The following is a 24,123-nucleotide window of genomic DNA, read 5'->3' on the forward strand; positions in this document are numbered from 1 at the left end:
AGCTACGAGGGTCAAATTCCCATCACGGTGTACAAAAGGTCCAGATTTTATGACGAGCATACCAATGACATTGACGATACTCTTGAGAGCTCCGAGTATGCTGCCGAGAACCTCTGGATATTCCTCTCCGAGGTACTCGTACAAGACCACACCCAAGTGACCCATCAGCTTTTCCTAAACGCACAGTTACAGTTTGTCTCAGCAAAATTACAAACGAAGTCCTGAGTAATTACTCAGATTTAACACCCACATGGATCGCTCATAATCGACATGTATTCCCGATTGCCGTGAGCAGGACATTTGGTAAAATAAAGTGAAGCAAAAACCCACCTCCTGACAGGTCTTCATGACGACGGCAATCCGCGAGATAAGGTCAGCAGCCTGTTGGCGCACCTTTGCTGCCTTGTTGTTAAGGCGCCACAACACAGTACCACAAATCTGTGGCAGGTAGGGCTTGACCCGCTTTGCCAAGGCGTTCACCACCGTGCCAAAGCCGTTCAACATCACCGAGTCCTGCAACAAATGCGCGAGGAGGGACGAAGCAACCTTTCTTGTCAGCAAGCTCGTCAAATCGCAAAAATTACACCAAACCAACCGTTGGTGCGGCACGCATTTATAGGGGAGAGGGTACACACCTCCGTGGTTTGTTCCTGGAAGGCGTACAGTATTCCGTCGATGAGCTGCTCCTCCAACTTGTGGTCAATGTCTGCAGCACCCAGGTTCCCCATGATCTTCTCGATGGTTTCCATCACCATCTTGCGGTACTGCTCGGCCTCGTCTTTCAGGTCATCCACAATTCGCTGCACAATCTCCGCAGCTCCGACCTTGTTGGCCAGCTCCACAGTGGTGTCTACGAGCTATGAAAAATGATTGTGGCAAAATGTCAGAATATGTTTGGGATGCAAAAGGGTTATTCTGCATAGGAGACAAAAAAAAAGAATGACTTTAAACACTCCATTTTGAAGCCCTGAGCAGCTCAAAACTCCCCCTTCTTATTCTTACGTATGACAGCTTGGTTGCCGGGTAGCTATCATTTTGTTGGGGCACGACTACGCCGCGGATGCTGTGCCCCTACACCAGTACACTGGTACTCATTTCGCCGACCTCGGAAGGACGACGGGCTGAGTAAACCCCACCTGGTGTTAATTCAGCGGTAAACAGGGCTCAAAATCGGGACCCTAAGATCCCAAGCCAGCCACCCTGACCGCTAAGCAAAGTCCCCTTCAATCGTCAGCATGAAGAGCACCCAAGAATGACCAGGTAATAGTGCACAGTACAGCCAGACACACACCTGGCGGTAATTTCGACGGTCCAGGGCCATTCGGTGCTGCCAGAAATGTTTGAAAAAGGGAGGCAGGATCTCAGTCTTGATATAATTCGGTTCGACGCCATCTGTACCGCAACACTGCTTCACCACCTGCACAGGTACGAACACAACGCTCATGCCAATATTCACATCAAATGCAGGCCTCAAATGCCTGAGCCCTCATGTATCCGCGGCACTGTCCCACGACCATCCTGTTTATGGGTACCGGCCCAAATGTTTGCTCAATGCCAAAAATTGTTCAACATTTCCCTGAGAACCACGAACCATTGGTGAACAAAAATCGCAAATGCTTCACCTTGAGGACAATTTTTTTCATCTCTTCATCGGGTGACTGGAACTCTCGAATGAGGATAAGCATCACCTCACGGGTATAGTAATTGGCGTATTCGGCATCCATCAGTGGGATCAGATAACCAATGGCTTTCAGGAAGGCGGCCAGACCCTGCACACACATTCACGATACAGGTATCGCAACTGCCACACACACACGTGGTCATGGGTGCAGCACGGTCACTCAGAACAGGGTCAAATGAAAGTGTACAGGAGAGAGACCGGGACGTTGAAGAAAAACAATCAATGTAGGACCGGTGCATGACTTTAGCGCAAGATGCAAAGCTCACTTTTCCACGATGCTGCCGGATACCCTTCCACAGCGGCTTGAGGACCGAGTCAAACGACTCGATGCCGTAAGGAGTCGCAGCCTCTGCCAGAGCCGCGAGAGCCAGGGCGGTAATCGTGCGCACCTTCTGCTGCTCGTCCACAAGTCCTGCATGTACGCAATTGACACGAGAGAACGTGGAACTGTGTACTGGAACATTCTCCAATGGGAAGCAACATAAAATGTACGGAAACACAGACGACCAAATACCATGTTCGATGATCTCAACCAAACTGCGCAAATGCGGAAGAATGGCGCAGCCCATGAGGATGGAGATCTGCTGCACGATCTTGATGCCGGTGTGCCGGGCCTGCCACGACTTCTTGCTCTTGCACACGGCTTTAAGGAAGGGCAGCAGCGATGGGATGCCCAGCGCCGAAGCCACCACGGCAAAGGCTCGAGCTGTCGTGTTCCTTACGTACTCGTCCATGTTGTCGATGTCTGGGCGCATGGTCGAGATCATGGTGGCCAATCCAGCGGCCTGATAATGTCAGGATAAGGCAATATTGTAATACAGCACTGCGAGACTGAAGATTCGCACAGTCACACTTTTTTTGTGCCCGTGAATTTCCATTACTGTAGCGTGGGATTGAACGAACACACACCAAAAAAATGCTAGCAACTCGACACATAATCGTTTCATAAGGAAAACAAAGCAGTTTGCTAATCAGTTAAAGCAAAAACTGCCAAAAAACAAACCTTCGCCAGGTTCGAGATGATCTCTCTTCCCTCCACGCGGGCATAGTAATCTTCATCAATCAGAAGAGGTTCAATGACTACCAGGATCTAGGAAAAGGAAGGGAAATATGATGAAGTTTTTGTAATTCTCGATTGAAAAAAAAAAAAAAATACCTTTATTATGAGTAGTTTCACAAGCAGTAGCTCACCTTGTGCACGTATGGCCGCACGAGATCATCGAGCTTATAGAGGATGCGATCTATGACCTTGACAAGGAGATGCCGTTCCTGGTCTTCGAGGGTCGGAGACATGAGCAGCGGCAGGATCTGGTTAAAAAGAGGTCCGGCGCCAAACTCCCGCGCCTTGTCTGTGATGTGACGAAGTGCTGCCTGTCGGAGTAAAAGGAGGGGGGGGGAAGGAGGTGCAAGATCAGTGTCAACCGCCCGGTCGTAACCAAAATGGACAAACCTCAAGAGTCATCGTTCTCTGTAAAATCCCATGGGTAGTTTACTCACTCGGGATGTAAATGAATACCATAGTGTCAAAATATCACGACGACACGATAACTCTCACAATGATGTTGTTCACAATAACAGGAAGCACTTTGGAGACGACTTCAGAGCAAGAGTCGACAAATAAAAACAGACTATTCATAAAACTAATGTCGTCATGTGAAATTATCGTTTTCAAAACCATACTTCGGCCTGAGAGTGAATCCAGGATATTTTTCCCCCCAATCCATTTTCCGTGTTAACAAGAAAACCTCAAACCATAGCTATTCCCAAATAAAAGGAGTTTTGAGCACGTAGAGGCGGTTGGTCATGCGGAAGGGAAAACCAATCCGAATAGATTGTTCATTTTTCTTCGTACGAGCACTAGACATTGGTATTTGAACATTTCTGGATGGGGAGCCTTTCCAGCCACATCGTGTAGATGGCGGCGGCCTAGTGTTTCGAAAGACATGATGAGGACAAGCAAGTACGTACCATATGCACATGATGAAAAGTAGATGCATGTGTTATGATTATGGTATCCATGTACACTATTAAAGGACTGGAAACAATGGAGTCGAAACCTCCAAATGCATTTTTGAGCATCAAAGGCCTCTCAGCTGATGGGGGGCCTGGGCGCTCCCATGTCCCCTGGCTTAACAGCTATAACCTCACCTCGCTCAGCAAAGACACCTTTTTATTTATTTTTATATTTTGGAGATGCCTACTCTCACTTCAGTGGGAAAACCTCAGTTATTTTAAATAAAATAAATTTAAAAAAAAGATTTGCAAGCACACCAGTAGGCCACTTGATTTTCAAATAAGTTTACCTTTCTCATTGGTGGTGTGCCATTCTTCACTTTCAGCAACAGTTTCATGATTTTCCTCTCTTTCTGCTCTTCTGAGGACAACGTCGATTCATCTACCTCCACCTGTTTGTTGGAAAGTTGGTGGGGGAGGGGGGGGTGAGAAGTCAAAAGACTGCATACGTACTTGCCGAAGGCCTTGCGGCTTTCCAGGAAGAATCAGTGCGATAATGTGATCAACAAGCTTCACCCACCAGGAGCTTGTCAAAGTACTGCATGTCGTCAGGCTTGAGGAAGGGCAGGTTCCCAGATGGTTGGTCATTGGCAGTCTTGGCGGAGCGTTCCTCAGTTTGAATGTGGAAACCCGTGAGGCCCCCGATCGGGGTGGGAGTCGAGGTGAGTTTGCGCGCCGGGGTACGGATCGGCACGTATCCAGCAGGAGGTTGCAGGATCTGCCAGAGGATGGGACCACGCCGGTTATGGGATCTGTCCGTGCATTGCATTCAGTCAGAATGTTGGGGAATTTCTTTGATTCTTCAATGATTTTGTAAAAGAAAATAAAGTGAACTCAAAACACTCCTACAATGCGCATCCAGAGTTACCTTGTACCCTTCTGGAAACATCGCATCAAGTTCTTCATCCGAGAGGGGTCGGTTTCGCTCATCAATCTCACGTTCCCATCGCCAGGCCTGCAGCTGCTCTGGGGTCATACTCATAAGGTGGCCTGGAGGCAAAAAAAAAAAAAATGCACACAATACACATAACCATCTACCAGATGATATCCATTTAACAGAGATCTGTAACAGTACAAAAAATAAATTCATAAAAAAGGGTAATTATGGTTACAAGATGGAAGTTTGGAGCAGATATTTAAATTGTATTTGTATCAAGAGTCAAAGCTTACAAAGCACCCATACCTGGTGTGGGTGTAGCCATTCCCATGGCAGGGGTTCCTTTTGGTGTGATCCCACTAGGGGTCAGCACCGGAGTGTTTCCACCGATCTGGCTAGCCGGAGTCTCATCCCAGCGAGACTTACGCTTTGCACTGCCAGGAGTGGGCGTTTCTCCAGGACCCTCACCCCCACGGTCAGTGCGTGGGGTTTCCGCCCACCCACTGCCATGCCCAGGCGTCTCTGTTGGAAAGGATAAAAAAGAAAAGGTGGGGGAAAAAAAAGGTCACAGTTCAGTTCCTTTCTTCATATTGTAAAACACAAATCTGAGATTTACATCACAGCAGCATTTTAAACTATACCAGTTAAGGTTACAACACGCGGGGCCTCACCCCTTTCTGTGCGTGGCGTTTCATCCCAGCGATTGCGCCTCGCACTCGGAGTGGATCCACTGTGGCCTGGGGTTGCGTGGCCTGGGGTATCACGACCCGGAGTCACAGAACCTGCCGGGGTGTGGCTTGGCGTTGGCTCCCACATGCGGGAGCTTGGCGTGTTACCAGGGGTCTCACTGCCCTTCGGACGACCTGGAGTCTCATCCCAGCGGCTATGTGAAGGTGTGTGCCCAGGAGTGTGCCCAGGAGTATGCCCCGGAGTATGTGGTCCGGGAGTGTGGCCGGGAGTGTGGCCGGGAGTGTGGCCGGGAGTATGCGGTCCGGGAGTATGACCAGGGGTGTGTCCAGGGGTATGGCTTGGAGTATGGCTTGGGGTGTGGCTTGGGGTCTGCAGGTTGGCAAAAAGAATAAAGTAACAACAAAATAAAAAGAGATAGTTGCTAGTTCCAGGAACAACCAAGCAATCTGCATTGGTGGCACAAGAGCATAAAAACAAAAGAATAGAACAGTTTAGGTTGTCCAGCAAGAAAAACATTGACATTTCAGGCACAAGTCTTCCTCCCAATGAGATAGAATTTATCATCTACTGTGTTAGTGACGTCACTTCATTGATTTATTTGTATGCAGCCTGTGGCTGATTGGCTGCATCATGTTTTGGGGACACAGCTATGCCGCTGATGCAATCAATGCCCACTGTTACCAATAAGTAAGCTGGTACTCATTTTGCCGACCTCGGAAGAACGACGACAGGCTGAGTCGACCCACCTGGTGTTAATTCAATGCCAAACAGGGACGTGAACGCAAGACCCTAAGATCTTAAGCCAGCACTCTCAACTGTTAAGCCAACACCGGGCTTAGTGATGTCACCAATAACCTCAGTGCTATCATATGGTGGATGTTCAGTCACCTGCTCTACCCCACGCTACAAAAGGGTAAAATAAAATTACCCCCGTGTGGGGGTGACGGTCATCTCTATAATACCACAAGTTCTCAATGTTCAGTTCAGGTAACCGCGAAACAGTCCAAACTAACCGTTTAGATTGAAATAGTTCAGAGATACACTAGGATAACACTACTAATGACATAATTAATAAATATGTATTGTTCATTTTGTACCTGGATTAACACATCAGAATCACCAGTAAGTGCAATACGTGGTTTTCCGGTCCGTCCACTCTCTGGGGACATTTCACTTCGGTTGTAGAAAAAAAACGAAAAAATAGGCTTAGCTCTTGGAGATTATGATAATCCTGTAGATTATTCTTCACTGATTACACTGGTCAACAACAAATTTGTTGTCTGCATTTTTTAAGCTGATTTAGGACGAATCTGATGCGCTGAATCCAAAGCTCACATTAGTTTTGTTCAATCAGGTCAAGTTTTTGAGATATGGCCACATGTCGTTTTTTACATTTTTGTTCACATGTACGCATGTGTGGAGCATTTTAGAAGAAGTTGGTGGGGGTAAAATGTCATGTCAAATAATTGTTTTGATTGGAAATAATTATTTTAATGACAAGAAGTATTCAGGTACGATAGTTCTGGGTGATTATGTCGAAAAGGGATCAGTTTGAAGTCATAAAACCTCAAAATCTTCCAAAAATTGGTGAGGCAAAGCATAAAGTTCGTGGATCAAAACTAAAGTTAATGGGGCAGATTTTGTAATAATGTGATACAAAAAAGTTGTATTTCTTGAAATAACGAACTCTGAAGAATGTACAATACCTACATGCGCCAATTTATGACATGCGCTTCTGCTCAAGCTTGGAGTGCCACAGTACGAACCCAAAGATTGGAGACTGTTCATTGACAGCAGCAAGCGATCATTGAAATGTGTTCTGCTACACAACGGCAACCAGTTTGCCTCTGTACCCATCGCTCACTCGACTACACTGAAGGAGAAGTATGAAGCGGTGAAGTACGTGCTGGAGAAAATTGGTTATGATCAGCATAAGTGGTTTATTTGTGTTGACCTGAAGATGGTGAACTTTTTGTTGGGACAACAGTCTGGCTTCACCAAGTACCCATGTTTTCTGTGCATGTGGGATAGTAGGGACCGTGCTCAGCATTACACGAAGAAGGACTGGCCTGTGCGGGAGGAATTGGTGCCATGCAAAGAAAGGAACGTCATCAACGACCCTCTGGTGGACAGAGACAGAATACTCTTCCCACCGCTGCACATCAAGCTCGGCTTAATAAAGCAGTTCACCAAGGCTCTGGACAAAGATGGTGACTGCTTCACTTGTGCCAGGCTTTTCCAGGATTGACCATGGAGAAGTTGAAAGCTGGCATCTTTGATGGTTCTCAGATCCGTCAGCTCATCAGAGATCCAGAGTTCAAAAACTCAATGAACGAAGTGGAACTGGAAGCGTGGAAGACATTTGTTTTGGTAGTGAAGAACTTTCTTGGCAACAATAAGGCCAGAAACTACGCAGAACTTGTCAACAACATGCTGACTGCTTTCAGAAACCTGGGCTGCAACATGAGCATCAAGATGCACTACCTATTTTCACATATGAACCGGTTTCCTGAGAACCTGGGTTCAATGAGTGACGAGCAGGGGGAGAGATTCCATCAGGACATGAAGGAGATGGAGACCAGGTATCAGGGTCGCTGGGACGCAGTCATGATGGCTGACTACTGTTGGAATCTGAAGAGAGACCTCCCTGCCGCTGAACATTCCAGGAGTTCGAAGAAACGGAAGTTCAAGCCCTGAAGTTTGAACAGTGGTGACGCAACATGCAATTTACTTGTACTTACCTTTATCAATGCCCACCATTCAGATGACAGTAATCGATGTTTCTATCATGTAATCAATAAATGTTGTTGGCAAAACATTTTTTTTTCTTAAAAACATGTTTAGGATGATATGTGTTGACAAAAATCAGCTGATAATGCCACAAAAATGTAATGGATTTTGTCACAAGATCTGATTTTTTTCAAATCAACTTAGCACAAAAACCTGACCTGATGGAGAGAAACGGATGCCATTTCCTGATTCAGCAGTGCCAGAATACCCTAATTCACTTGTAGAAATCTAGACAACATTCAGAAAGTAAAAAATTGTTGACCAGTGTTATAATGCAACTTTCAGAATGAAAATTGGTCAAGTATTTATAGAGATATTGAGGTTTGAAAAATCGTTCGAGCGAGAAAATTCATTAATGATTAATTCCACAGAAGTTCCGTGACACTGCACAAAGTAACAGGTCAGGTATGAAAAAACATTTTGTATGGCAGATTCATTAATTATGGAATGTATTCATTGATATTGTTGCGGATTCGCGCCCGCCGGCGTGCGAACGGCCACGTAACTCGAATCGCGGCACGTCGCCCACCGGACGGACAATCCCGTCGTGACCCTCTCGGACTAACGCCGGGAACTAGTCACGGGTGGGCCTTTCGGCCTCACCACGATCGTGCCAATCGGCCCCCGCGTGGGATAGGGTTGCTCGCCAAATTCGACCGACCTAAGTACCCACACGGAGGGTAGACCGGGCGACCGCACCTCGCCGCAGGTCGACTTCGGACACGGGCCACTTTAAGCGACCCGTTCCGTAGTATCGGGATAACCGAGCGGTGTTATCGTCGGCCTCGACGGTTCGATTAATTATCGCGCGTTTTAGCCCACGACCAACCCTTTACGTGAAGTAAGGTGGAGATTCAATAAAGGAAAAGACGAAGCGAAACGGGAAAACAGTTCAACATAAAGCACATTTATTTCGCGATGAACGGAAAGCACACATATACAATTACACCAAAAGCAAATGTAAAAGAAGAAGAAACACACAATAATACACAAAAAGCAAATGTAAAAGCAAAACACAATGCAGATTTACCACCGACTACCGAGCACACGGCAACACTTATAGAGTTTTACTTCACAGACGGCGCCGACAACACATATACTCAAAGCAAAAGAAAAGGACCACCCTCAAGGATGATGGGGGCAGACGGGCCTGGGGCCGAGACCGCGTCGGGCCTACCCGTCTGATGATGAGCCGCAAAATGGCGGTGGCGCCCCGACTCCGCGGGCCTCGCGGACAGTGTCTGGAATGGGGTGGGAACGGGGCCCCCCTTCTCGCACCATCTCAGCGCGGGGGGAAACAGGAGGGGGTTGTTGATGCTCGGGGGAAGGAGGATATCTCCCTGGCTCGGGTCCCGCGACGAGCGTCTCCACCACGACCTCGGTCGCGTCACCGGCCTCTCCTCTCCGCAGCTCCCCGACTCCGACACGAGCACCCCCTCGACTGCCTTCGCCGCCGCCACCTCTCCAACTCTCCACAGCTCCGTCCAACCGCCTTCTCCGACTCCTCTCTTGACTGGCTCTTCCCAACTCAACTTCAATGACTCAACTACGAGCGAACGCGGCCCTTTATAGCCCCCCGTGGCTTCGCTCTTTCACCTTCGACCCTTTACCTCTGGCTGGATCCCCATTGGACAGAGGAAAAGTGGGCGTGAATGCTTTTTGATCCATGAATCTGCATATAGCGATATTACTCCGACGCACCTGGAGGCGGGGCCAAATCGCCCCATGCTCACTGATAGGATGGAACAGAAGTGGGCGTGAGTCGTTTTTGATCCGATTTCTTCGGAAAGGCCGGCGCCTTTGCACCCGCTGCTCGGTGCGCGCCCTGCACGAGTCCAGGATCGGCGCCCACAAGCGGCGCGGAAATGGCGGTGATGCGATAGTTGCGAGGGCGAGTTGTGACGGTAAAGGTCGTGGCTGTTGGCGTTGTTGTTGTTGTGAAGCGGCGTTGCGGCTGGTGGTTGTTGTGTGATGGCTGTTGAGACGTGGTTGGTGGTGGTAGTAATGGCGGCTGGTCCAAAATAAAGATAGTAAAAGAAAAACGGCTATCTAGAGGGGTCGCAGCCCGAATGAATGACATTTATTCCCTCTAAACAACGGGTTTGGGCCTAACTACACATATACTTACAGAGATATCTCACCTAAGGGACCTGAATGGTGGTTTGCGAATTTCGTCAACCACAACAATATATTAATCAGAAAGCCCGAAGCATGTAGCATAATTTATCACTTATCCCCTCATCCGGGATCCGTGGCCTCGCCCCACAGCCTGCAGCCCTATGTCCGCCGGTGATTATGTTAGATATCGGCACGATCGAGAGGAGCCTGCGAATTATCCCTGCTGATGCACTGAATTGATGCAATCGTTCGGCCAGAATATTCGTTGTCAAGATGTTGCGTGATTGAATCACCAATACAGTCACTCGAATTTATACCGCCGACATACTTCTTAACAATCACCTTCGCCCCAGAAACCACAGTCAATTTGAACCACGCTGGCCACTGCTCAGACGCCATGACCGGACTACTGCGCAGTTCTACTGCACAGTTTGGTTAAAGATGACTCGGTATTTTGGCGCGCGCACGAAATTGTATTTTGAAAATAAATGCCGACGTTTACATTTCGGGTTTTGAAACTTTTGCACCTTCGGCGGAAAATGTATAAATATAAAAGGCTAAAAATGCGTTTTATAGCAAACGAAGTGAGCTTAATACTTAATGCGTGCACGTGAGAGAATAGGAAATAGGAAATAACAACAACAACAACAACACAATAGCCATGGCTATTTCGAATCCGTGTTGTTAGCTCTGACTTTTTGCTTCCGGTTGTTGTTAAACGCTGTGCGGTGTATAAACACGATTGGGTTTATTTCTATCTTGTGAATATTACTTAACGCGTGCACATGAGAGAATAGGAAACAACAACAACACAATACCTTGGCAATTGTGAATCCGTGTCATTGGCTATGACCATTTTGCTTCCGTTTTTTGTTTTGTTGCTGTTTTTTTTTTTGTTTCCGGTTTTTTTCATGGGGAATGATGCATGCCGGGAGATCATGACCGGAAGTGTTTATTTATTTATTCAATTATTTTCTTTCCCAAAGTTAATTTTATACTTCCGGTGATTTTTTTTTCATGACAGGAAGTGCTTATTTAGTATTTAACATTACCGGGAGTGATTTTGAAACTCTTTCCGGAACTTTTAATTTCTTTTATTCTTGACCAGAAGTGATCGTTTATTTATTTATTTTTTCAATTATTTTTCCACTAAAGTTAATTTTAATAAAGATATCTCCCGCATCATCAAAAAATATTTTTTAATCGTGATTTACATTATTTGTTCGCCGATCCCGAATCCAGGCTGAAGTAACCGGAAATTGCATCAAAATCTTCAGCTGTGCGGCGCTTACACGTACCACGGTATCGTTGGCAAGTATACAGTTGTGAACAAGTTTTATGTAAAGTCAGAAGCGAATGCAAGAAGAATTCTACGTTCGCGTCTCGGCTTTGCCGATTCCACATTGTTTATATTTCATTTCTCCTTCCTTCCTTCTTTGCGAATCGCATCGGCGTTTTTGGTCATCTTCCATCTTCCAGATCACGTGACGATCAAACGGGAAGGAAATTCAAAAATCTGTCCGGTTAGATACAAGATAATATTTTTTACTATCATAATCAATAAACAGTTGCCGAATATCTTGTAGAATGGCAGACTAGATAGGTTTTGGAAATGGCGATTTTTATAACTTACGTGACCTCGTCCCTGACCTTGAACCCGGACAAAAGTTATATCATTGTGCAACACTCATCGACCTCTACCCACATACTAAATTTCATCAAGATCGGAAATAAAAATTGTTGATGGACGTACGGACGTACATTTGGTCCGGCTTTATTAGGTCATCTCAGTAGAGATGACCTAAAAAGTGTGTTCGTGTGTGTGTGTGTGTGTGTGTGTGTGTGTGTGTGTGTGTGTGTGTGTGTGTGTGTGTGTGTGTGTGTGTGTGTGTGTGTGTGTGTGTGTGTGTGTTCAATCCCATGCTACAGTAATGGAAATTCACGGGCACAAAAAAGAAAGTGTACCTGTGCGAATCTTCAGTCTCGCACTATGGTGCAGTCGTAATCCATGGGGAAAAACAAATTAAGAAAAAGTGTGTGTATGTGTGTTTTCATTCCCGCGCTATGCTACATTGGTAATTCACGGGTTAAAAAAAAAAAAAAAAAAAAGTTTGTTGTTCGTTTTCATTCATTCCTGTGCTACGCTATATTGGTGATTCACCAGTTTAAAAAATAAAAAAATAAAAAAATAAATAAAGTGTGCACAGATGCTCCGCAATGTCGGTATTGATTTTTTCTAATTTTGATATAACAGTGGGCTCATACTGGTATATTCCGGTCCATCGATACTTTGAAAAAAATAATTTTTTTTGAAGCTGGCATTCATTTTGCTGACCTCAGAAGTATGACAAGCAGAGTCAACCCCACCTGGTATTAATTCAAAAGCCGAGTGGGATTTAAACTCTGGATCTTCAGATCTCAAGCCCACCACCATAACCATTAAGCCAACACCAAGCATGGCCTTCTCCCAATCATCAGCAAGGTCGTGGAATCCATCATCATTTCCGACATTAAATCCTTCCTCTTCTCCAATGGCTTGATTTCCGATCATCAATTTGGATTCAGACCAGGTCACTCTACCCTGGATATGCTGTTTCTGCTCTCCCAACAATGGATGGAGGTCCTCAATACCAGACATGAAATCAGAGCCATCTCCCTTGACATATCGCGTCCTTTTGACACGGTCTGGCACCCTGCCCTGCTCACCAAACTCTCTTCCTCTGGTATCCAAGGCCATCTCCACTCATGGCTCGCAGACTTCCTCTCCTGTCGCAGTCAACGTGTGGCCCTAAATGGAGTTCTTTCATCCCCTCTTCCTGTCCAGGCTGGAGTTCCTCAAGGTAGCGTTCTGGGCCCTGTTCTTTCTCTGGTTTTCATCAATGATCTCTCCGACTCTCTGGAAAATCCTCTTTATCTCTTTGCTGATGACTCAACCCTCTGCTGTGCTATCTGTCATCCCTCAGACTGGCAAGCAGCAGCTTCTTCACTCACTGCAGATCTGGGTAAAATCACAAACTGGTCCAACACGTGGAACATGTCTTTCAATCCTGACAAATCTCACAATGTCTCTGAGAGAGGACTGTTTGGAACCCACCCCACCCCCCCCCCACATCCCATCTACTTTCTCAACAATCCTCTGTAAGAAGTCCTTTCTTTTAAGCTTCTGGGTCTCACTATCTGCCATGATCTTTCCTGGGAAAGCCACATTTCCGAGCTGGCCTTGAAAGCCAGATGCCATCTGTGCATCCTCCATCGTGCAATGTCCTTCCTTGGCACACCTGAGCTCCAGACCACATACAAGGCTTTCATCCACAGTCTGATAGAGTACTGCTCTTCCCTCTGGGCTGGTGCTCCTGCCTCCCACCTTTCTCGGCTTCATGCTGTGGAAACCAAGGCTTTTAGGATCATTGGCATCTCCTGCGATGAGACCGAGTCTTTGGGTCTCTCACTCTCTTACATTTTCTTTCCGTCTTCTTGGTAGTCTTTCTGTCATCTTCAGTCTCCTCTCTGGCGTCCTATTTCCATAATTACAGGTTCAGTTATTTCCATAATTACAGGTTCAGAAAAGATCCATCCCCTGGTCTGGTGGGATTCTAACCATTTGATGTGTTGAAGAAGGGGAGAGAATCGGTTCCCCTTTTTTCCCCCCTATGGGATAACCTTTTCGTTTGGTTGAGAATGTGCATTTGAGAATGAAGCATTAGAATGGGAATTTGAGTAGGTGTGTGAGAAATTGAGGGTTTGGGAATTAGATTCGAATACCGAGTTGGATAATGAGGTTTGGGAATGAGGCTTGAAGAAAAACGAAGGTTGAGGAATGAGGAAGAGTACAATAAGGGAAGGTTCCACATACAATCATTGACCCCATAATGGCGGATCGTACAGATTCCGCATTTTCTCCTCGAGCCAACCGATCTAACAACTTGATCTTTTCGCCCAATGTCATCACCTTTCTCTACCTTTTGGTACAACTAACTTTGTCCATCGCTTTACATGTTGGCTCATTAAAAATGGTGTTTGCGAGAAACACAAGGCTCGTTGCGGGAGGGAATGGTACATGCACGGGACTCAAACGATGACTCATCTCAACTCAAAAACCACGATCGGTCGAAAGGAAATACCTTGACAACGAAATCGGAACACAATAGGTCACCCACGATTGTTCGAAGCCTGTGATTGGTCAAAACCCACGATATTAGACCGTTTTATTCATTTTCATAAAAGCTCGTCAAAAATGAAGGGTTGGAATTATTTTATTCGAAATATTCAAGGAGACTGGAAAATATGATGTTTCATACCAAGAAAAAGCATTATTTTAAAACACTACATGGACAGATGTGAGCCCATTTCCTTTATCTTCTGGGACATTTCGTTTTGACGGTACAGCCTGGTGAGCATGCCAAACTCTCAACCCTCCGCCACGCGTCAGGTGTGCTTTTTGGTTCGCGGGTGCCAGCATTGACCACTATTTTCGTTGTGTCTGTCTGTCTGTTTGTGACTCTCTCCAGAGCATAGCTCCGTGACGTTTGATGTGATCTTGATGAAACTTGGACACAAGCTAGATATCATGGTCTAGTTGTCTCTCTTTGTATGAGGGGCGGAGCCACGCCCATTGTGGGCGGAGCCACGCCCACTTGAACTTTTTTTCTCGATTTTTTTCTCGCAATTTCATTTCCTAGAAGCTGTGCGTTATGTCCATATACAACATCATATGGTACAACATATAAAAAATCCGATTTGATTTGGTCAATTTTGACGGAAGAGATAGGTTTTTACGGTAGGGCTTCCTCAATAATGCCCGCGAACCATCGGCGCCTCCCGGCTTGTTATTTTTTTAAAAAAACTCTTCTGTAAAAAGCCCTTGAGGCCCGGTTGCAAGTCAATATTGCAAAATAAAAATAATTTGAGTGTTTTTTGTTTAAATCCTGAAAAATAGGCCGTAGTGAACACAGTCGTGTTAAAAGATTGGCTTTTAAAACCCTACTCAAATAGTCCTTATGAAGGGGGACAGGGTAATGCACACCGTTTTATAATCGGTAGATATATGTACTGTGTAGGTAATTTCTCGAAGGGTTTTAATAAACAAACAAAAAAAGCCGGGTAAATTATTTGTCCGTATGTTACGTGACACGACGGTGTTCCTGTTCCCATTTATCCCTAACGTCTTAAGCTTGCACGACACCGTTTTGCTGAAAGCAGCGTTTTCCAGAAAGCGAATTCCCGCATTAGATGAGGATTTACTGTACATGGAATTTGTTCGCCATTCTCAAGTTTTGTGTTTTGAAAAACAAAATTTTGTCTTTTGATTAAACGGACGCAGCTGAGATGATGTTCCACAAGAGAAATGGGATACCTATGAGCCGTGAGGAAGTGACGTATTTCATTGCTCTTTCATATAAATTCAAAATTGTTTCCGTAATGACAATTTTTTAATGTTTGGAGAAGGAAAACCGATGAAGAAGGCCAATGCCCAAAACGTCAGCACTTCCACAATTATTAACCTCTGCCATCGAAGATCGGAGGTTACTGTTTTCACCCCTTTCTGTTTGTTTGTTTGTGAACAGTATTACGGAAAAACTCCTCGACGGAACTTGGTGTGGGGATTAGGTATGGTCCAAGGATCATGCCATTAGATTTTGAACTTGGTCCAAAATCCAATATGGCCGCTATCGCGGCCATGTTGAAAAAATATTTGAATTTTTTTTTCGCATTTCTACATGTTTTAAGTGATTTCCAACCCCCCCCCCCCAAAAAAAATTGTTTGAGAAAAAAAAATTTTTGCAACTTTTTTTTTCAACAAAATTTCGATTTTTTTTTGCATTTCTACATGTTATTAGTTATTTCCAACAAAAAACATGCCAAAACTAGAGGGGGAGCACTCGGGAGAGTGCAAAACCTCCGCCGCCAATACTGCTGGGTCACTCAAGTGAACCTTATATCTTATGCATTAAATATGATGTCAACAGTGCTGACAGAGTTATAGTTCTTTTCTCCAACATTTTTTTTTGGGGGGGGGGGTTGGAAATCACTTAAAACATGTAGAAATGCAAAAAAAAAGAAGTCGAAATTTTGTTGAAAAAAAAGTTGCAAAAAATTTTTTTCCTCCAACAATTTTTTTTGGGGGGGGGGGAGGTTGGAAATCACTTAAAATATGTCGAAAGGCAAAAAAAAATTTTTCTCAAACAATTTTTTTTTGAGGGGGGTTGGAAATCACTTAAAACATGTAGAAATGCAAAAAAAAATTTCTCGAACTATTTCTTTTTGGGGGGTAACAATTTTTTTGGGAGGGGGTTGGAAATCACAAAACATGTAGAAATGCAAAAAAATTTGGGGGTAACAATTTTTTTGGGGGGGTTGGAAATCACTTAAAACATGTAGAAATGCAAAAAAAAAAAAAAAAAAAAAAAACTTAATTTTTTTTGGGGGGGGGGTAACAATTTAATTTTTTTGGGGGGGGGGTTGGAAATCATTTAAAACATGTACAAATGCAAAAAAAAAACTTTTTTGGGGGGGGGTTGGAAATCACTTAAAACATGTACAAATGCAAAAAAAAATTCTGTATCTTGCCAAAAGGTGACCACGTGTGACTTCTTTAAGGTCACACTGAGGTGAACAGAGCTGCTATCCACCAGGAGCGACTCCTTGAGGAATATCTGCCTACGAGACATTCCAATGAGAATCGTTCTACAGAGTAACCATGAAAAATATGCGTTTGGCTCATAACGTCACCAAATGACGACATAATGTCTCAAGCTTGACATATCTAGAAAGCACTCATCGAGGTGTTCAATTTGAGGTACTACACGATATGGTTCCTAAAACTTGAAAATTTGACCTTGGGGTCAAATATGTTTGACCTCAGGTGCTAACCATGAAGGTCAAGGCCAATTGCCACCAAAAATTAATCAGCTGAGCGCCAGACCATGAACTATATTCCAATGAAGTTTGAAGACGATCTGATCAAAATTACTCAAAAAATAAAGGTTTCGTCGACTCCCCTGATTTGCGACAAAATGACCTTGACCTTTGACCTTCAAAATTTTGTGCACTGAAAGGGACCTCTATAGGCCTCTGATATGCAAAGTTACAAAAATTTCCAATGATAACTGTGCTCTGCAGAATTTTTTATACGTGAATACAGACAAACAAACGAACAAACAAACAAACAAACAAACAAAAAAAAAACATACAAGCTGACTAACATATCTTGCAAAAACTTCATTTTGGCAAGATAACAAACAAACAAACAAACAAACAAACAGAAAGGGGTGAAAACAGTAACCTCCATCCATCTTCGAAGATGGCGGAGGTTAATTATAATTGCGGCTGATTTTGGAACTTCAGGTGGATATACCCACGTAAAATCAATTTCTCTCTCAAGGAATCTAGTTATGACGAATGAATTATGTAAAAGTTAAAAGTAAAAGGGAAAGTTGCAAACTATAACTCTGAGCACTGTTGACGTCAAATTGAATGAATAGGATATCAGGTTCACTTGAGTGACCTAGCAGTATTGGCAGCGGAGGTTTTGCACTCTACCGAGTGCTCCCCCTCTAGTTTATTATCTTGCCATAACGAAGTTTTTGCAAGATATGTTAGTCAGCTTGTATGTTTTTTTTTTTTATTATTTTGTTTGTCTGTAATCACAAATAAAAAATTCTGCAGAGCACAGTTATCATTGGAAATTTTTGTAACTTCGCATATCAGAGGCCTATAGAGGTCCCTTTCAGCGCATAAAATTTTGAAGGTCAAAGGTCAAGGTCATTTTGTCGCAAATCAGGGGAGTCGACGAAACCCTTATTTTTTGAGTAATTTTAATCGAATCGTCTCCAAACTTTATGGGAATGTAGTATATGGTCTGGCGCTCAGCTGATTCGTTTTTGGTGGATTTGGCTTTGACCTTCATGGTTAGCACCTGAGGTCAAACATATTTGACCCCAAGGTCAAATTTTCAAGTTTTAGGAACCATATCGTGTAGTACCTCAAATTGAACACCTCGATGAGTGCTTTCTAGATATGTCAAGCTTGAGACATTATGACGTCATTTGGTGACGTTATGAGGCAAACACATATTTTTCATGGTTATTCTGTAGAACGATTCTCATCAGAATCTCTCGTAGGCAGATATTCCTCAAGGAGTCGCTCCTGGTGGATAGCAGCTCTGTTCACCTCAGTGTGACCTTAAAGAAGTCACACGTGGTCGCCTTTTGGCAAGGTAGGGGTCACCCTGCGGGTGACATTGGTTTTATTTATTGTTTTGGAAGGGGGGTCGGTTTGGGGCATGGTGTACAGCAATGTTATAGGCAGTGAAGGATATTCATAGTCTGGGGCATTCAGGATGGAGAGATGACCCCAATTCTCTTCCTGTAAACGTGTATTGCAGGTCAAACTGAAATACATAAATTGTGGGAGCAGGAACCCATCCCTAAAGTCAGGTTTTCCCTAGTAGCATCAAATTTAAGACACGTTACCTCAGCCTGGTCCCAACTGGACATCTTCTTCTTGGGCGTGGCATTGGGGGTGTGATCGGGCTGGCTTTGATCCCAGCGGCGTTTTCGCTCTTTCGGTATGGCTGCAGTCGCGCCATTGACTACCTTTAACTCACCGGCCTTTGCTTTCTCTGCCAATTGCTGTCGGATTTCCCTCTGAAAAGCGAGATGGGAAACAAACAAGTCATTGGAAAATGACGTCAACAAGTAACAATAAATAAATAAATCAAAACATCATTCATTGACCTTTAGCGATGCTATTAGAAAGACTATATGATTGAAGGATTAATGCCAGGCACACAACTTGGACTGCCACAATTACGATTCATTTGTTGAGAAAAATAATGGCTCAGGAAGCATGCCTCACCTCCTCCTTGGACAAGTGCTGCTCTCGCATGACATCCGTATACGAGCGAGCGGTCACCTTTGGGTCTGGTGTCTTTCCACCTGCAAAACCGGGCACATGCCGCACGATATCCATTAACATCTCGCCTCCTCACAACAGCCCCCACCATGCGGCTGGCACCCTGCCTTCGCTCATGAAGCAGAGACCATAGTGCCAACTCCTAAGACTTCTGGCCAAAGCTGTCTACGCGAATCACGACTTCGAAGCATCTGTTATGCTTTCATGATAAAATGCTGCTTCACAATTTACTCAGCACGACTCCTGCCTATCTGACCGAACAACGGATCTAGCACACTGGCTTATGAGAAGCAATGAGCCATGCCGCATACAGGGGCACAACCAACACAACATGGTCCCCCCTTGATGGGTAGGCCACCCCGTCAGAGGGCAGCTTAGAGTTGGATACGCACGTAGGGAGGGAGTTCAGATCTTCGTCGCACTCCCCTTCAGGCAGCTGAGGACATCCTAGAAAAATCAGCTCCATGTGACATTAGTAACACTTGGGAGGGGGCTGATGAGAGCCTACCTTTAAAATTGGCATGCATTCCAAAAAGTCTTACCTCCCTGCTGCAAAAGCCAGGCCAAGTCTTACAGCTCGGTACACTACAAGTGCCAATTGCATACAGCTCACAATTTTACAATTTCCTTGCTATCATTTTAGCATTGAAAACGAAAAACCAAGTAAAGAACAAAAAAAAAAAAAAGAAAAAAAAAAAAAAAGCACCTCCATTCATTTTTTTTAACCGTCTAATCGCTGTTTGCAATGCACCTTTTCGGCCTGGTATGTCAAAGCTGTACCAGCTGCAGGAAAGAAATTGAAGGGCACAGTTAGTATTACTGCCAGAAACTCTCACCCAAACCCTCACCCCCAAAATGTCAACTTTTCTTCAGCCTAAAGCTGGGTGCAGGCTTCCATCAAGTACTAGGAAAACTTTTCAAGTGAGGGGAGGGAGAGAGGGAAGCGGGGGAGGGGGAGGGAGCGCAGAAATTTTTTTTATTTTTTTTTTTAAAGCAAATTAAACAAAAAACATTTCTCAAGAGGAACAAAAATGTTTGCAGAGAATCATGACTTTGGCTTAAAATGTGCCTTTATAAAAGTGTTGTTCCATTTGAGAGAACCAAAACGTTTATTAACAATCAACCCAAAGTATACGTATCATTATCGAGAAACCTGCAACCACCTCTCCACGACCACAATATACGGACGGAACAGTGCAAACAACCACAGAATGTCAACCAATTGTGTGTTCCCTGCAGCGAGTGAAGTTACGAGCCATCGGGACTGAAACGACGATGTAAATGGCGGCGCCGAGGGCACGGCACGTACCATCGGCAAAAGGGTCAACGCGCTCTGGGGAGATGATAAGCTGGCGTCTCCGAGCACGGTATTCATCCTCGCGGTCCGCGATCCGCGGGGCCCTGTGCTCTGCAAAAGGATCGATCTGTGGGACAGGAAAAGTAAATCAGCGGGTAAATGACAAACGCAGACACAGGAGATGCGGAGAGTTTTTACGATTGCCAAAGACATTGGAGCTGCATGACCGAGTGATCATCTTCTTTCAGATGGAGCACATGGCTGCAGGATCGCATCGTCGGCCGAGGGCGTGGCTGTTCCGCCGATGTAATGCCCTCTGTCGGTTAGGGCAGGAATTTGTAAATTTGGTGAGAGTGCCGGCGATAGCTCGCCTACTCTTTGTGAAGGACGCCGTGGGATCTTTAACGTCCACCAACGAATGCCGGCAGACGGCAGCCACGTTCAACGTCCAACCGAGGGACGGCACCCGATTGATGCGATGCTGGGAGAAACATCTGATCCTTGAATAGCAACACAAAAAACAATGCTCTCCATGTTGGAAGCATTCTGTGAAGGTTTTTTTTTTAATATAAAATACTCTCTGGACTGGTAGCACACCTTGAAAATTGTCTCCCGATGCAACTTACCATCTCAACTGCCTGTGGGATGTCATTGAGCAAGGCAGCAGGTGGGTGGTAAGCCTGCCTCTTGCCTCCCCCAAGCAATGGTGCAGGTCCAATATCATCATCATCCTTTAGTAGAAAAACAAAAACAAAAACAAAATGCAACAACCACATGGATGAAGTAAACACTTGCCATCGTGAAAAAGGTCTTCAGCCGACAATAGGGTTGGACCTTATTCACAATGTGAACACAATGGACGCACCAAACAAAGCATTCAATGTAAATGTAACAATGTTCAACGGTTTTTGAGGAATACCTCCTCTTGTTCATTGGCAGCGATTGAGGTGACGTAGCCCTTAAAACGGCTGTCACTTCCACCGTAGATTTCCTGGTCATAGTAGCCCGTAGAATCAAGTCCAACTGCAGTTTGCTTGTCTGGCTCCTCGGACAGGACCTTGCGTTTTCCCTGGAGTTCCCTGATCTGTGCATCAATATCTGGGGAATGAGAGAAGAAAAAAAAAAAAAAAAAACATTCATCCACTCAGAGAAACTGGCTTCACTCAACACTGATGATAAAATGTTGTGAATTGCAATTAAAATACTGTGCGTGGCTTTCAATACCATGATGTGGGGTCTACAGGCATGCGCACTCGCCTCTGAGCTGCCCAGCCTGGGTTTGAATCCCGACTCGGCTATAAACTGCCATCCTGACATTTCGCATGCAATCCTTGGCGTCAATGTATCCACCGTCCCTCGGAGGAACGTTCAGCCTGGTGTCCTTTCTGCTGGCACTGGTGGCCTTAAAGGTCGTCCTTAAAGATACCACATCATGTTTAACGAAGAATAAGCGAGTTATAACAGGCATCCTGAACAAATTACAAATTCCTGCCCAAATCACTGTCAGTGGAATATCAAGCGTGGCCAGCCCGTTCGTAAAAAAAAAAAAAAAAAAAAAAAAAAACTTTCGCCAGAATCATTTGCAGAGCGAGACACAATGTGGAATAATTGGGGCCATTAAAGTAACATGTTATGGTGGATGTAGTGGAAGTAGTAGTAAAACATGCCATAAATGGAATGTTTTTAGGTAATTACTCTTGCAGGTCGCATGGGTGCTAACTTACACAAACCCCAAACATGAACAGCAAGCTTCACGAAAATGTCATACAAATGAGAACATTTTTAAAACATTTGTTGCATAGAGATTTGGGTGGAATTTTCTCATCGTGCCGCCGCCCCCCCCCCCCACTGGCCCCCAGTCGAGTTCATAAATAACACACCACCCCTTTTGTATGTTGTACTCAGAACTTCTCCAACATTCCTGCCAACCTCCCTCTCCTCCTTTCCTATCATCATTCCTCATCTCAAATAAAAGTTCCTCCCCTCCCCCTCTACCCATTTCCTCTTTCCCTCAACTCCTTCTCTTCCTCCTCCACCCCTCTCCTCCTACTCCTCCAACCCTCTCCTCCACATCTCTTCTCCTCCTTCCTCCTCCTCCTCCTTCACTCTTTCCTCCTCCACCGCTCTCCTCCTCCCCTCCCTCCTTCCTTCTCCCCTCTCCTCCTCCACACCTCTTCTCCTCTCTTCCTTCCCTGACCTCCTCCTGCACCCCTCTCCTCTTTCTCTTCCCCCTCATCCTCCTTCCTGCTTCTCTCCTCCTCCTCCCCCTCATCCTCACTCCCCCTCATCCTCTCTCCTCCTTCCTCCACCCCTATCATCCTTCCTCCTCCTCTTCCTCCCCCCTCTCTCCTCCCCTCCCCCTCTTCTATTTCTCCAACGCTTTTCCTCTTCCCCCTCCTCTCCTCCTTCCCCCCTCCTCCTCCTCCTCCTCCCTCCTACTCCTCCTCCTCCTCCTCCCCTCTCCTCCTCCTCAACGTGGATACGTAATATATCGAGGGCCCTTTTAAGTTGTGAAAATGGAGGCAGGCAAACTTACACTTAAATCGACGTGAGATAATTACATTATATATTATACACGTATTATGATAGTTCGTGTAAGATGACAGAAATTTGTTGTTTTTAATACAAACGGAAAGCTCCAAGGTTTATTGGGCGATCTTTGAGGGAGAAAAAAAGGGAGAAAGAGAAAAAAGACAGAAGAAAACAGACCCTATCAGTTCGGAATCGAACCCACATTGGTATAGATAGTTAAACGAGAATAGTGAATGATGACGGAAAACGGCAAACGGACGTCAAATAAACACAAAACAAATAAATAAATAACTCGTCACGGCGGCCATTCCATGCGAGTCACGCTAGGCCCTCGAACAAAGCAGCCGTGAAAACAAGCAAGGCGAACTCGCACACGGACGCCATCACAACGCAACGCTTTCGTCGCTCGTTTCCAAACATTCAACACGTATCCGGTCACTCATTGTTCATTGCCAAGGCTGCACCTGCACTTTCGTTCGGCTTCACGGGGACCTCCATCTTGACAAAGCGCGACGGACGTGAAGTTCCCGGATGTGGAGCGAGAGGCGGAAACCGTGGTCACGTGACGGATGAGAAGTTCCCGGATCGAGCGAGAGGCGGAAATCGTGAGGTCACGTAACCACGTGACGGACGTGTAGTTCCCGGATGTGGAGCGAGAGGCGGAAACCGTGGTCACGTGACGGATGAGAAGTTCCCGGATCGAGCGAGAGGCGGAAATCGTGAGGGTCACGTAACCACGTGACGGACGTGTAGTTCCCGGATGTGGAGCGAGAGGCGGAAACCGTGGTCACGTGACCACGTGACGGATGAGAAGTTCCCGGATGGAGCGAGAGGCGGAAATCGTGAGGGTCACGTGACCACGTGACGGCTGTGGCTGTTTCCGTATTAGACGGCTGGAAATGGGAGAAAACGTCACCATTGAATTTACAAAAAAAAAATTATAATGTTGAACAACACCGTGAAAAATAAATATATCCCAACACGCCCATCATCCGGTTTAGTACCTGTGTACACAAGGCCGTACCTGGGAGTCACCTTCAGAACTGCCCCGGAGACACCCGGCTTAACTCGGAGGCCGAGTGACGTCAACCTGCATGTAATTTGATTGCTCACCTCATTAAACCTGAACTATGAATGTGGGAAACAAAAAACATCTCGTGTCCAGTGATGGATCATTTGGGTTAATCAGGAATTGAACTCCACTTAAACTCT

At 45.3% G+C, this 24,123-nt stretch overlaps 1 protein-coding gene across 3 annotated transcripts in view; it reads right to left on the reverse strand.

Annotated features, from left to right (window-relative positions):
• SF3B1 (splicing factor 3b subunit 1) overlaps positions 1-23,531 on the reverse strand; it is a 26,245-nt gene extending 2,714 nt beyond the window's left edge. Inside the window, exons 1-20 of one of the 3 annotated variants that reach the window (XM_085876713.1) lie at positions 23,376-23,531; positions 21,299-21,477; positions 21,006-21,110; positions 20,392-20,506; positions 19,026-19,105; positions 18,641-18,814; positions 5,243-5,630; positions 4,878-5,093; positions 4,563-4,684; positions 4,215-4,412; positions 3,985-4,086; positions 2,873-3,052; positions 2,685-2,771; positions 2,196-2,466; positions 1,948-2,093; positions 1,623-1,769; positions 1,292-1,417; positions 636-857; positions 331-513; positions 63-174 (exon numbers count right to left, since the gene is read on the reverse strand). In XM_085876713.1, coding sequence (XP_085732839.1) covers positions 63-174; positions 331-513; positions 636-857; positions 1,292-1,417; positions 1,623-1,769; positions 1,948-2,093; positions 2,196-2,466; positions 2,685-2,771; positions 2,873-3,052; positions 3,985-4,086; positions 4,215-4,412; positions 4,563-4,684; positions 4,878-5,093; positions 5,243-5,630; positions 18,641-18,814; positions 19,026-19,105; positions 20,392-20,506; positions 21,006-21,110; positions 21,299-21,477; positions 23,376-23,409 — 3,187 coding nt within the window. In that variant the 5' untranslated portion in view covers positions 23,410-23,531. Of the gene's footprint in view, positions 1-62; positions 175-330; positions 514-635; positions 858-1,291; positions 1,418-1,622; positions 1,770-1,947; positions 2,094-2,195; positions 2,467-2,684; positions 2,772-2,872; positions 3,053-3,984; positions 4,087-4,214; positions 4,413-4,562; positions 4,685-4,877; positions 5,094-5,242; positions 5,631-8,209; positions 8,280-18,640; positions 18,815-19,025; positions 20,299-20,391; positions 20,507-21,005; positions 21,111-21,298; positions 21,478-23,375 lie in introns of those variants that run through there. The other 2 variants (XM_085876714.1, XM_085876715.1) reach the window with 2 other exon arrangements.
• Between the last annotated feature and the right edge of the window lie 592 nt (positions 23,532-24,123).

Source organism: Eptatretus burgeri, chromosome 4 (assembly GCF_056783735.1).
Source record: "Eptatretus burgeri isolate ZD-2024b chromosome 4, Ebu_testis_v1, whole genome shotgun sequence".
NCBI lineage: Eukaryota > Metazoa > Chordata > Myxini > Myxiniformes > Myxinidae > Eptatretus > Eptatretus burgeri.